Source organism: Serinus canaria, chromosome 1A, assembly GCF_022539315.1.
Source record: "Serinus canaria isolate serCan28SL12 chromosome 1A, serCan2020, whole genome shotgun sequence".
In the NCBI taxonomy this organism is placed as follows: domain Eukaryota; kingdom Metazoa; phylum Chordata; class Aves; order Passeriformes; family Fringillidae; genus Serinus; species Serinus canaria.
In genome coordinates this window covers 47,142,764-47,155,583 of record NC_066314.1, presented here as the reverse complement: position 1 = coordinate 47,155,583, position 12,820 = coordinate 47,142,764, and the positions used below count along the sequence as shown (strand labels likewise).

At 44.8% G+C, this 12,820-nt stretch overlaps 1 protein-coding gene across 1 annotated transcript in view; it reads left to right on the top strand.

Annotated features, from left to right (window-relative positions):
* Window positions 1-12,158, top strand: part of PLBD1 (phospholipase B domain containing 1) — a 38,866-nt gene extending 26,708 nt beyond the window's left edge. The window contains exons 7-11 of the mRNA XM_030238340.2: window positions 3,451-3,651; window positions 3,768-3,908; window positions 7,650-7,835; window positions 9,526-9,632; window positions 11,129-12,158. Coding sequence (XP_030094200.1) covers window positions 3,451-3,651; window positions 3,768-3,908; window positions 7,650-7,835; window positions 9,526-9,632; window positions 11,129-11,296 — 803 coding nt within the window. The 3' untranslated portion in view covers window positions 11,297-12,158. The remainder of the gene's footprint in view (window positions 1-3,450; window positions 3,652-3,767; window positions 3,909-7,649; window positions 7,836-9,525; window positions 9,633-11,128) is intronic.
* Window positions 12,159-12,820: the final 662 nt, after the last annotated feature.

Below are 12,820 nucleotides of genomic sequence, written 5' to 3'. Positions count from 1 at the left end.
GCACCTCTCCTCTCTCTGTGCCCCTTTCCCTCCACACCTCCAGTCAATTCTCTACACTGCCCATTGAGGCATTCAAAGAAATGAGCCAAACTAACTGGTAAAATTTAGGATTTTCTTCAAATAGCAGAAGGGTTGCAGCTTCCAGGATTTCCATCCATTTGGATGGAGCTCTTTTGAACTCCATTTAAGAACAGGAATGTACCATTTTGACTAAGCACTCTGGTTTGGATAGTGAACTACCTTCTCTGTGCTGAGCCACAGTCTTTTAAAGTATGTTAGTTTGATTTTTAGCAGCTTAAACAAAACAGCTGAAGAAGAACAGTTGAAGACTTTTACTTCCACCTTTTGTCCTCTGGTCTGTTATTGGGATCTTTCTGGGTTGAGCTAGGTGGTGATGTGGGAGTAAGGTGCCATAAATTGTATTGATGGGTGACTGCACATGTCATATACACATCCACCCATCCATCGGCAGGAGACAGAGGTAGTTTGTGTCCCTTGCTTTGAAGTAATCTGCTGTTAATGCAGCGTAATCCTTCCCCACAGCTTGAGGAAGAGCTGGGAGGAACAAACCATGGAAAAGTTGGTAGCCGTTGTTCTCAGGAATACCTTGCTCATGAGATATTGCCAGACCATTTCCTGCTTCCCTGCTTCCTCCAGCATCTTTTTAAAACTTGGAGAGAAACAAAGGAAAGTGTCTGGTGAACTTTGGAGATTAGACCAGAGTGTGGTATGTGCTGTTTCTTAGTGCCTAGGAGAGATGTGCAAGGGAGGCAGCTGATGGGTTCAGTTTTGACATGAGAAGCAGCTGCTGATTCTCTGCTAGTCCTTAGAATACCTTTATTTTCCCATATTCAAATGTGTTTATACATATTGGGCATCTCAGCCAGGAGCTACTCCCATCCTGAGAGGTGGGCTAGACCTCATAGCTTTGACTTCCAACCTGTAAAGCTGACCCTTGCTGCACTTGAAAGAGCACAGTGACCTTTTAAAGCACCAAAAAAGCTGATGCTGTCTGGTTCAGAAAGCATAGTACCCCGGAACGTGCTGCCACCCACATGCTCTTTGATGTGCTGACTTTCTGGAGAACACTGTGGCTCAGATTGCAAAAAATGCTTTGCTTTGCTTGGCTGATTAATGTCATGGTGAGTGAAACCCCATGTTCTGGAAACTTCCGTTTTCAAGTGGCATTTGGAAATGGAATCTAAATGGATCAGATCCAGAAAATGCAATCAGAAGTACTTCTGCTTGTTTTTCTGTGGAGTTATCAGGTTCACTGGAGAGAGGGGTTAAAAAAACCCCAAAAAAACAATAAAACAAAACAAATTTGACTGAGTGTTCCCAACAAAAATGGGAGGTGGGTTTGCAGAGATGGTTTTACAGGAAAAACATAGAAGAAGTGTACAGTGAGATAACACTTTCTATTACAACAGATTCTCATACACACTTAGAAGAATGGCTCAAGGGGACATCAAACATCTGGTGATATCTCTAGACTTCTCTACTCAGGTTTTATTTTTCTGGATGTCTTTACCATGGATAACTTGTTGCTTGTGTTTTAGCTTCCCTTTGTTTCAGAGTTGCCTATGCCTTAAATCAAAATGCCATCTTGGAATTATTGGTAATGGTGTATCATGGAGGGCATGTTGTGTTATAAAACATTGCAGGATAGAACTTGGTAAATACTAAGGCCCACAAGGAAATCCCCTTCTTTTCAGCTTAGCTGAGCTTTGCAGTTTATTTGAATTACAAAGTTCAACCTTCAGTTAATTCAACATCATTCCTTGTGTTAGCACTTGTTTTGAGTCAAGTTTTTCTGTTCGATCTCAGCTGTTGATTGAAATTGAAGAGAGAAATTACTTGGTTTGTTTTGAAGTAGGACACTTGGCATTGTCACCCACAGGAATTGATGCACAATTCACATCACAATTGTTTCAACAATTTCAATTATTGTCTGTGTTTGGGCAAGCACCACTTGACTTGTTATGCAGCAGATTAATGCTAGAGTATCCCAAGTCCTTGTGTAAAATAGACTGGCAGAGCCAAGTTTAAGATGTTTCTCTTGTCCTTACTTATTTGAGGGAGATCTCTGCTGATAATGTACATAATGTATTGCCTCTCTCTCCATGAGTAATACCAGATGCCAGGGTGCTCAGTCTATTCTCTACTGATATTTTTTTAGAGAATGGATGTCCACACAGTGTATTTTCCTGGATCTGTTCTGATTTGAGAACCTGCTTCTTTAAAGCAATTTTGCTGAACTAGAGCCCTTAAACATTACTTTTGCTTTAAGGTGGTTTACCTTTTGATAAAAGCCCAGGAATAGGAGGCAGAGCTGGGTTGTCTTTTTTGCTGTTGTAGGTTGGTGACCTTTGCAGATTGTGTTAATAAAATTTGCTGTGGGAGATTTCATAGAGGAGCTCAACTATTATGCTGTAACACAGCATTTCAGATTTTGTACTCTTTGAAGACTGATACTATCAAAAACTTCTTAACAAGAGTTTAGGTTCTGTATGACTTCCCCATGACCAGCTCGGTTAACAATCTTTCTTCCCCAGCCTGGCAGCCATGTATCTGCTGAGTAATCCAAAGGCCAAGTTATTTCTGCTGTACAAGTAGTCCCCATACTATCCAAGGCATATAGCTGACCTTTGCAGCTCTGTATGTCACCTTCTGGCAAAGCGTTTGCAACTGGACCCAGCACTTCATTTGGCATGTAACCTGGAAGGGAATCCTGCCCTCAGATCCATCACTGTATTGACTTTGCAGAGCTGGCAGGCATAAAAAACCCCCGTGACAACATGTCAGGAAGAGGAATAGGTAGAGCTTCTCATATGCAGGATGTGGTTTATGATTTAAGAGATGCTTGTGTCTTGGAGATGCTTTTAAGATACCTTAGACAGGAAAACATTAAACTAGAAGGAAGATTATTCTGCTTGATTTAATACAGAAGGAGTTAATTAAGGGGATTAATTCAAATTAATTAAATTATGTTGTCTTTATAGAGTAAAAATCTAAAACTGATACTAGTTGATGAAAGTGTTTTTGTGGAGTTTGTACTTTGCTTTGGTTTTCATTGTTGAATTTTTATTTAGTTCACTTCTTTGTTAGAAACAAACATTTGACAGGCATTTAGGCTATGTAATCCTTAGCATAAGACATAGGTTGACTTATGGAGAAGCTTCCAGGCTCGGCATACAAACACAAAGCAAATGCTTTAGACAAAGAATTAGGTGTCTTGAAAGCGTGACAGCTTCTCATTTCAAACTGTGTTGACAGGTGGGCCCAAAGCCCTTGCAGAAGTTACTACCTCATCTTTAATCTATGTACAGTTTGAGTTCACACACTCACATGCGTGGACTCATCCATATCCTCATGACTTATCTCTGTTTTGTTTTATGAGTATATCAAAGGTTCACAAAGATAACCAGTTTTGTGTTATTGCTGTTTCAGGCTTTTTGGTGTCCCTGGATGACTTTTACATACTGGGCAGTGGCTTGGTAATGTTGCAGACTACCAACAGTGTTTTCAATGAAACCCTCATTAAGCAAGTGGTGCCTGAATCCTTGCTAGCTTGGCAGAGGGTCCGCATTGCCAACATGATGGCAAATGATGGCAAAACTTGGGCAGAGACCTTCTCAAAGTGCAACTCTGGTAAGTACATATGCACCTTCATATGCATCTTAGGAAAAAAGATGTGCTCCCTCTACCTCTTGTGCTTGTTTCCTTCCCTTGGCAGGACATGTAACTCCCTCTGTTCTCATACCCAGGAACCTACAACAATCAGTACATGGTTCTAGACCTGAAGAAGGTCAAGCTGCAGAGGAGCCTTGACGATGGTGCATTGTACATTGTTGAGCAGATCCCAACCCTTGTGGAGTATTCTGATCAAACAAATGTTCTCCGGAAAGGTAATAGCTCCTATAGTAGTTATTGGCTTAGGAAAAGCATCTCTTTATGTCAACTGAGAACTGTGTTTTGTACAGGGAAGGGTTTGTTGAACACTAGTCCTGAGTTTAAAGTAAGGAAGCCTTGTGTGAACAACCCTCAGCTTTGTGTGAGCATCCCTCTGTATCTGGCTCAATTGCAATGTGTTCATTTATCTGGTATGCTGTGGCAGCAATGCAGTGACCATCTGTGTCTCCTAGAAGCAGAGGAGGGAAAATAGACTTTGTCTCTTTGCTTAGCTGCATCCTTGTCTTTTTTCTGGTATTATTTTGCCCTGTTGTAGAGACCAATGAGGGAAAATGTGAGATCTGTTTGGGGCAGTACTAAATAACTGTGATGCTGTGGGCTACTCGAAAGGATTGTTGAGTGGGTCACCCTGCAAGAAGATGAAATTTTGAATACCAAAGAAGTTCTATGTTATGTTCATCTCCTGAACTTCTCTGGATCTCTGTTTTCTGATAAATATTTAGTTTTTAAAAGGTTCTTTAATTCCCTAGCAAGACTGGCAAGAACTTGATGGAAAACAAACAAAAATCTTGGTCAAGCAGAACACTCACTGTCAGGTTTAATTCACAAGTGTTTACTAGACACTTAGATCGTCAACAAAAGAGCCTGAGCCTTAAGTGTGTCTGGTGCTTTGTGCTCCTTCCCCTGATCACATGCTGAGGGGATAAACTGATGAATTGCTCAAATCAAAATGATGGGAAACTTGTTTATGTTAGCAGCTGGGGTTGGTTCTCTTTGAAATTTTTCCTTGTGTCTAGCTTCTTGGAAAGTTCTGGCTTATTCCAGGCATTGCAACATTGTCAGTCTCTTTTGGCTTCCTTTGCCTTGGGCTTCTCAATGCTGAGTTGTGCATGGGATGCAGACAAAGAAGCTGATAGAGACCCTCTAGCTCTGGCGCTGGAAACATTGCAGCCCCAGCATGGCAGTGCTATACCTGTGCAGAGATGCCAGGCTTGGCAGGTACCTTGAGTTCCTTTTCAGCAATGATTTTGGAGCAGCTGTGGGGCATTCTCTGTAGGACTGAGCCCTGCTCCTGGGCTTGGGCACACAGTGACCACTTCTTCCCTCTGAGATGTAGCTGCTCTGTTCTCAAAGGTGGCAGCATGTTTTAGAGGTTACACATTACTTCATACCTACAGTATGTCTTTTCCCAGATATCTAAGTGTACCTTGTGCATACTGGATAACAGAGTGTCAGTCTCTGGGAATTTAAATATTAGGAGGACAGCCTTCAACACACAGGGTGAGCTAAGCCCTGCCAAAGTGCAGTGTTTGAGACCTCAGCTGCTGTAAGCAGCAGATCTGAACTCCTCCATGCCATGCAGGACACCGGACAAGTCCCATCAAGGCCCCTGCCCTGTTCCCAGGTGCTTGGAGCAGCTCAGGTGAAGGAGGTTTATCTTTCTCAAGAGCAATGCTGGCTTAAAATCTTTGTAGAATAGCTGACCCGGGCAAGCTCCATCATTGCCATGTAGCAGGTGTCCCAAGATAATGCACTTTGGGCATGCTAGTTTGGTGAGAGTGAGTTTGCCACCAGCACCTGCTTTTTAAGTCTCTTTGAAGTATAAACCTAGACACAATAGAGAATGAGAATTGAAATCTCAGGTGAACAAAAGCAGGTATTGCTGTAGTAAACCTTGTACTGAGGAAAAAATGAAGCATTTTCTTATGCAGGTTTGAAAATGGAAGGTTTTTTTTCTTTATGGCCTCTGTAGTTTTTGTAGGGCAGTGCAGATGAGTTCTCAATACCAGAAATCTCTTTCATTTCCCTTCCCAGGCAAAGATGTCTGGGTGCTTTCTGTATATTGACAAAGAAAGCTCAGAAATCCTTTAGAGGAGGTGAGGGAGGGCAGCACTGTCTCAAGTGAAGGAATAGGTCACCCGAATAGGTTGCAGTTCATGTTTCTTGATGACAAATGAGTAATAGATCAAAAGCAACACATCAGAGCAAAGCCTGGGATCTGAGTGTCTTCCACCATACGTGCAATACTCTTATTGCTCTGTCCATATTGCTGATACCTTTTGCTCTCTAATTGCAGAGGAGGAAAGCATTTTGATTCAGGGATTTTTTACTGCCTTCATGTCATCCTTTCCTTTCAACTTCACAGTCTCTCTTGACTTGTTTTTTAACACTGTGCACCCTGCCAGGTTTCACTGGCTTATAGCAGCCCTTGGGTAAAGCCTGGCTTAGGTTGACTGCCGTACTCTTTGCATGGGATTTGCAGTCTTGCAGAGCCTGAGACACAGAAGAGCTCTTGCTGGAGGAGAACTTTAATAGCTTCCTCTGTTTTAGCAATTTAAACAAGTTTTTCCAGCTGGGAGAAAGGGGTCATCTGTACACACTGCGTTCATGTGAGACAACAGCACCTTTTTGAATCACAGCTGAACCTTACTGGTTTGGAAGCTGATGTATCTGTGTCCTCCGGCCTGCATCGTTACAGGCTGGCAAGTTGCGCATTTCTGCAGGACGCCTGTATTACAACACAGCCTGAGCACAACCTGTTTCCTTCAGGTAGGCACTAGGTCACGTAAGCAAATGCCAGCAGACAGGAATACCCTGTCTTCCCTATCCTAGGCCTCCACTCAGACAGTGCTCCACTGCTTATGCTGTCTGCATATCCTTCAGGAAGTTTGGTTTGTATTTGTGTGTATTGCTCCCAGTGAATTCCAGTTGATTTTCTTGAGCATCTTACACCAGACTCCTCACACTGTGCTGGGCTGATCTTAATATGTGGAGGCCTGCATTTACCAGTGCCTAGATGGTAAATCTTTAGCCAAATCCCGATGTGTGTGATTTGAGAATGAACAGGGAATGTTAGTGCTTTGGAGACAACTTGAAAGTGTACTACTCTTGGGCCTAGCTCATGTTATATACTTGTTGCTTAAAAATAGAAAAAATTAAATGTTAAGGTATGGTTATATATTCTTATATATTCTTGGACTTCCTGTGCCCAGATTCTGACCTGGAAGGTCTCCTGCTTCTTTATAAGAGCTTTCCACAGTGGTCTTCTTTCAGGCAGTTTTGTGCAGGATTGCTTTTGGAAAAGTTAGATCAAGGCTCTGCTCTGCTGATCACTTCTTAACCTTCAAAGGCGGCTATTGGCAAAATGTGCAGCAATCCCTCATCTTTCTTTATGGCTGTGTGCAACCCCCACTGCACAAAGTGTGTGTGTGCTGGCCTGCCTTCTGTTTGCTCCAAGTAGCCCTGTGGTCTCCATGTGTTTGTGTGTGTCAGTCCCTCCCTGACATCTCAGCATAGTGTGTTGTTCTGCTTTGGTGAGATGGGAAGGGGGCAAAACCAGAATGACTTCAGGCCATTCACTGTGAAGTTGGGAGGAGGTAAGTGATTTTGCAGTCCTTTAAGGTTCAGCAGGGAAACCTCTGCCAGAGGGCTGTGGCCATGCTGCATGTTCAGGCTCCTGCAAGTCTGATCTCAGCTGTTTTGCAGGATGAGTCCTGAGGCTGGAAGTCTGGGGGCGGGTTGCCTGGGTACACAGTCTCCAGTGGTGTTACACTGGGAGTCAGCCCTGGTCATGCCAGTGACTGTTGCCTTATTGTGTTCAAACCAGTTTTCTGTGTTGTTCCTCGACATGCTGCTGAGGCAATACAACATGGAAAATTACTTCTTTCCTTTTCTGAGACAAGCAAGAGCATCCAGCTTTTCCAAATGATTAACAGATTGGGGTTTGTCTCTGGCAGGTTACTGGCCTTCATACAATATCCCTTTCCATGAAAAGATTTACAATCTCAGTGGGTATGCATCATACGTTGTCAAGTACGGCATGGATTTCTCCTATGAGCTTGCTCCAAGAGCCAAAATCTTCCGTCGAGACCAGGGCAAGGTGACCAACTTGGAAAGCATGAAGTACATCATGAGATACAACAGTAAGACACGTTTGAGTGCTGTGGAGCTGATCTTAATAAGCAGAGTTACTTTTATTTCTTGGATTATAGTGGGAAGCTGCAGCCTCACATACAGATCAGTTATATTGTCCTAAATGCAGAATACGCACAAAGCAAAAAGGTTAACATAAGCTTACTTTGGAGGTAGGAAACTGGGATAAAGTTGCTCTAACAAGAGCAAGGCCCCTTGGGCTTGTTATTTGACTTTTCCAGAAAGCTTCTGACTCCAAGAGAGAGTACTCCAAGAGACCTCATGGACTGCTATCACCTAATCCATCAAGGCCTGTCAGTCCTGAAAGCCTTAAACCCTAAGCAACAGTTAGATGTGATCAGACAAGAGAATTTAGTGTAAAACTTAAGGTCTTTTTCCATGTTCAGGCAAATGGTTTTTTGCAGGTGGGATAGAGTTAATTTTCATGGTGGTTAATACAGTACTGTGTTTTGGATTTAGTATGAGAATAATGTTGATTGTTTAAGTATTACTTAAACTCAGGTGTTTTAGTTGTTGATAAGTCAAGGACTTTTCAGTGTCCCATGCTCTGCCATTGAGCAGGTGCACAAGAAGCTGGCAGAGCAAGGCCAAGACATCTGACCTGAAGTGGCCAAAGGGATATTCCATATCCTTGAACCTCATGCTTATTGTGGGAATTGGCTGGAAGGGCCTGATCCCTGCTCAGGGATGGGCATTGCATTGGTCAGCAAGTGGCGGGCAATTGTATTGTTAATCGCTTGTTTCTCTAAGGGTTTTTCCTCTTGCCCTCCCCTCTCCTTTTTAATTTTTATTATTAACAATTCAGTTATTGAAAATGCTGTTATCTCAAGCTATGGTTTTTACCTTTTTCCAGTTCTTCTCTCCATCCCATGAGGGGTGGGGCTTGGGGGCATGTGGATGAGCGGTTGTGTGGTACTTAGTTGCCAGCAGGGATTGAACCAGGACAGTAGGTAATGCTCTGTTTTTTCCTGACAGGGCTCTCCTTAACTGGATTAAATCCAGTTTAATTAACTTCTGGCTAAGCCCATCTCAAAGTACTGATAGCTTTAGATGCTTTATTTTTATTCCCAATTATAGGGAGCTTGCTGATTACTGGACTTGAGGTTTGGGAGGCCTCTCCCAGGGTGGGGTGTCATTCCTGTCTGGGCTGTGAGTAGCAGCATGCTTGTAGACGCTGAGCTCACCACCTTCCCCTCCTGGCTTGCAGTTACTACAGTGGGTGTTCAAAGGTTTTGCTTCTTTACACTTATTTTAATCCAGAACAGGAAAACAAAGGCTCTCATTGCTGCATTTCTCCCTCTCCTGCCTGCCCCCCCACAAAAAAATAAAAAAACACTGCCACTTCCCTTTCTCTTCTGCTTTTCTCTCCTGACAAAGTTTCTACAAGCTTTTGTCATGTGGAATTTCATCAGGTGGAATTGCAGATATTTGTGGTTAGAGGTTGGCAGTGGTGCCCCTGGGATGCAGAAGTAGCTGTATGGTCTTGCATTAGGAGCTTGTCTACTTAATGTCCTGTCTTGAGTGCTGACCTGTAGCTGGTACCTAGGGAGAAGCACACAAACAATGTGACAGAGTACAGTTACCCAGTTTTTTAGTGGCTCCAGTACTTGGCATCAGCTTTTTATGAGGGGGCTAATTTTTTTTCTTGTCTTCTGCTCTTCCCACCACATTTCACCCCAGACTATCAGCATGATCCTTATGCTGAACACAATCCTTGCAACACCATTTGCTGCCGGGAAGACCTGAATCCTTCTTTACCAGTGCCTGCAGGCTGCTATGACTCCAAGGTAAATTACCTCAATTTCAGTATGTGCTGAATGTTGGCTGCAGCCTGTTTGTGCTCCTGTCAGACCTGTAGCCTGCTTCCCTGCACCAGGCCAAGCATGGCCAGGCATGTCAGTTCCCTCTTTTCATGCTGTCCCAGTGCTTGGGCACCTCCTCAGATGGGAATTCTCTGCAGAGCCTCATTTCCTGTCCCTGACAACAGTCCTGGCGTAGAGTTACAGGATACAGGGGGAGGTGTATGAAACAGCTACATCCATGGGAGCTTGTGGTGTTCAGGGGTTAAACCCCAAAGCCTTACAGCAGGAAATGAGTCTTCAGCTCACTCAGGGAAGGAGACTGTTGTACAACCTCAGCCTGCTGTTCATTTGGACTCTGTGGGTGCCTCCCAGAGCCCACAGGAAAGGGGTTGCAGTCTCACTTTAGGTTTACATTTACAAAAGGCTGGCTTGCTAGTAAGCCACCCCGCTCTGGGGATCTACCTCTCTGCAAAACTGCTTTCTGAAAAGTTTGGTGAAGATCACTTTGCATTTTAGAGGTATGTGGGAAAATCCTTAGACCCACTGTGCTGGACAAAACAGCATTTCTTTTAGGCAGATTATATGATATTTTCACCCTGAAGAGCAATGCCCAAGTATGCAGCTGTGCTGAAAAGTTGCAGTGTCTTATCCTGTGGGGTCCAGCCTGCTGCATTTCTGGATTATGAGTTTGGTTGCTAAGATGGAACTGGGGAGGCTATTTTGGTATCTCCAGTGCTGTGTCAAGCCAGCTGTGTGTTGCAGTGGACAGTAGTGGGAGACTCCCAGTACTGGTTAATACAAGAGGAATGCAGAAAATGGCTTTGTAGAGGGGTCTGGTAAGGAAGTGGTCAATGCATGCTGCAGTGCCTTAGCACAGTTAGGCAAGGGGAACGAGCTGTGCTGGAGGTGGAATGGGGGGCCTAAGAGGGGCATTGAAAGAAATAACCCAGAGCCCAGGCCAAGCCTGTTCTAGTTATAAACCCTACTTGACACATTTAGTGTCTGAGTTTGGGAAGATGGAGCAGGCTTGGGACCTCTTTGGAGAAAATGAAGGAGCAGTGCAGAGCCTGGGTAGCAATATTAACTCTGCTGCCTTTCTCCACTCCCGAATTACCCTGACATGCCCCAGGGGATGGACCAAGTGCTCAACATGCAGCAGAGCTTAGGGCAGACCCCCTCATCCACCTGCTGCTGCAGCCCCATAAAATCAGGGAGGGTTGTCCTGAGTGCAGATGCTCTGGCTCTTTCAGCCTGGCAAGGGCAAGCGTGGGCTTGTGGTTTCCTGGTGCCCTTCAGCACTGGCTGCTGAATGACTGGAGATCGCTCTGCGCAGGGGAGAAATTGCTGCCCGTGTGTGTTTCCCTCTGCTCTCTTCCGTCACCTTATAATCAAATCTCCCCGAGCTGTTCCTGCTGTCTGGGGTGGGGATGTGTCAAGCCTCACGCTGCCCTTTTGCCCCGGGTTCCTGTCCTTTGTTCCAGGTGTCGGATTTCCGCCTGGCTGCAGCATTCACAGCCTCCGCCATCAATGGCCCTCCGGTGCAGGGCGGTCTCCCGGTCTTCAGCTGGAGACGCTTCAACCGCACGCGGCACCAGGGCCTGCCCGAGTCCTACAACTTCGGTTTTGTCACCATGAGGCCCATCCTGTAAAACCAGCGTCAGTATCCACGAGTGGATTTTTTTTTAATGGAAATTTTATTTCTTGTGTAATAAATCGACCTGGATATCCACATCCCTGTGCCTTATACCTGCCTTCCCACGTCCTGCCTGCTAAGGACTTTGTACTGATATTGGCTGCTTCTCTGCAGCCCCAAAGCATGTTCCTTTCTTCTGAGCTGTTTGGGTGGCCCTTTCTCTGACTAGGATTGATGAGAAGCAGGTGGCAGAGCTTTGTGTTGATCTGAGCCATCATCACAGCTGTTCCTAGAGCAGGAGTGAGGAGCAATGCCAGCAGTGGGAGTGATCTGTTTCTGGGTAGTAGCTGGGCCAAACTAGGTGGCTGCTTTGGGCTGTGATGGCCTTACCTCAATGCTGGCTTGATGTCTGCCTTTTGTCTGAGTAGTGTGCTGCAAGTTGCTTCCCATCAAGTGTATGTTCTCTGTGGCAGATCAGTCTGTTATGTACAGGATGTGACTTTCAGTGGCACTGTCAAGACTTCCTTGGTGTGGCCAGAGCAGCTGGCAATGTCAGGCTTCGAAAGAGGGTGAAGGGAAGTGGCCTGATCCTTTGGAAATGCCTCTGCCCCAGGCTGCAGGGACAGAAATGTGATGCAATGGATCTCTTACACGGGATCTCTCTCTTGGAATGGATCAGCCCATGCAGTTGCTCAGTGCCATCTTTGCCTGCTCTTTCAGCTGTGGCAGGGGAACCTGACAGCGAGATGTGTGTGAGGGCCAGGGCTGTGCACATTGCTCTTAGCTGTGTTTACACCAAGGAGTCAAGTCACTATACTGTTTTGTGCTAGATGTTCTATGTGTAATTAAGTGAAACAAAATAAACAGCTCTTTCCTCATGTTCTTGATGGTCCAAGCTAAATAGTGCACAGCACTGCCTTGTGTTATGAAGGTGAAGAATGATGAGCAGTGTGAGGTTTTAATGAAGCCTCTAGCATTTAGCTTGTGTGATGGGGAAGGGAGCAAGTTACTGGGTGAGGTTCTAGCTAAATATTTGGCTGTCACAGGGTGATTTTTGCCAAGGGAAGAGGGAGACAAGAAGTTACACCAAAGCTGTTCTTGACGATGAAAATTTACTGAAGGGACTGACGTGATTTGTTTGCTGAGGTAGGAGGTAGGTGTGAGATGCTGTGTGCAGAGAACTCCTCCATGTGGTGGTGGAGCCACTGCCATAGATTGGATTGGATTGAGTTGACCTGGATTGAACAGGCTGCAGCAGGCATTAAGGAGGACACTTAAGGAATGGATCTGGGTCACGAAGAGCACTGCAAGGATCTGAGCTGCCAGCAAGCAGAGGACCAAGAATCAGCTGCTTGTTTGAAACTGGAAGCACAGAGGAGCTGGAGGATGGCTTGATTTCACTGTCACTCCTGGACAACGCAGCAACACTGCAGCATGAATTTACTGCTTTTTCACACAGTTTTATATAAAAATACACATGGAGAAGTACTGTTTAAAAGTTGGTCCCCAGGGACCAGGAAACTGCCAATGGATTACTGCA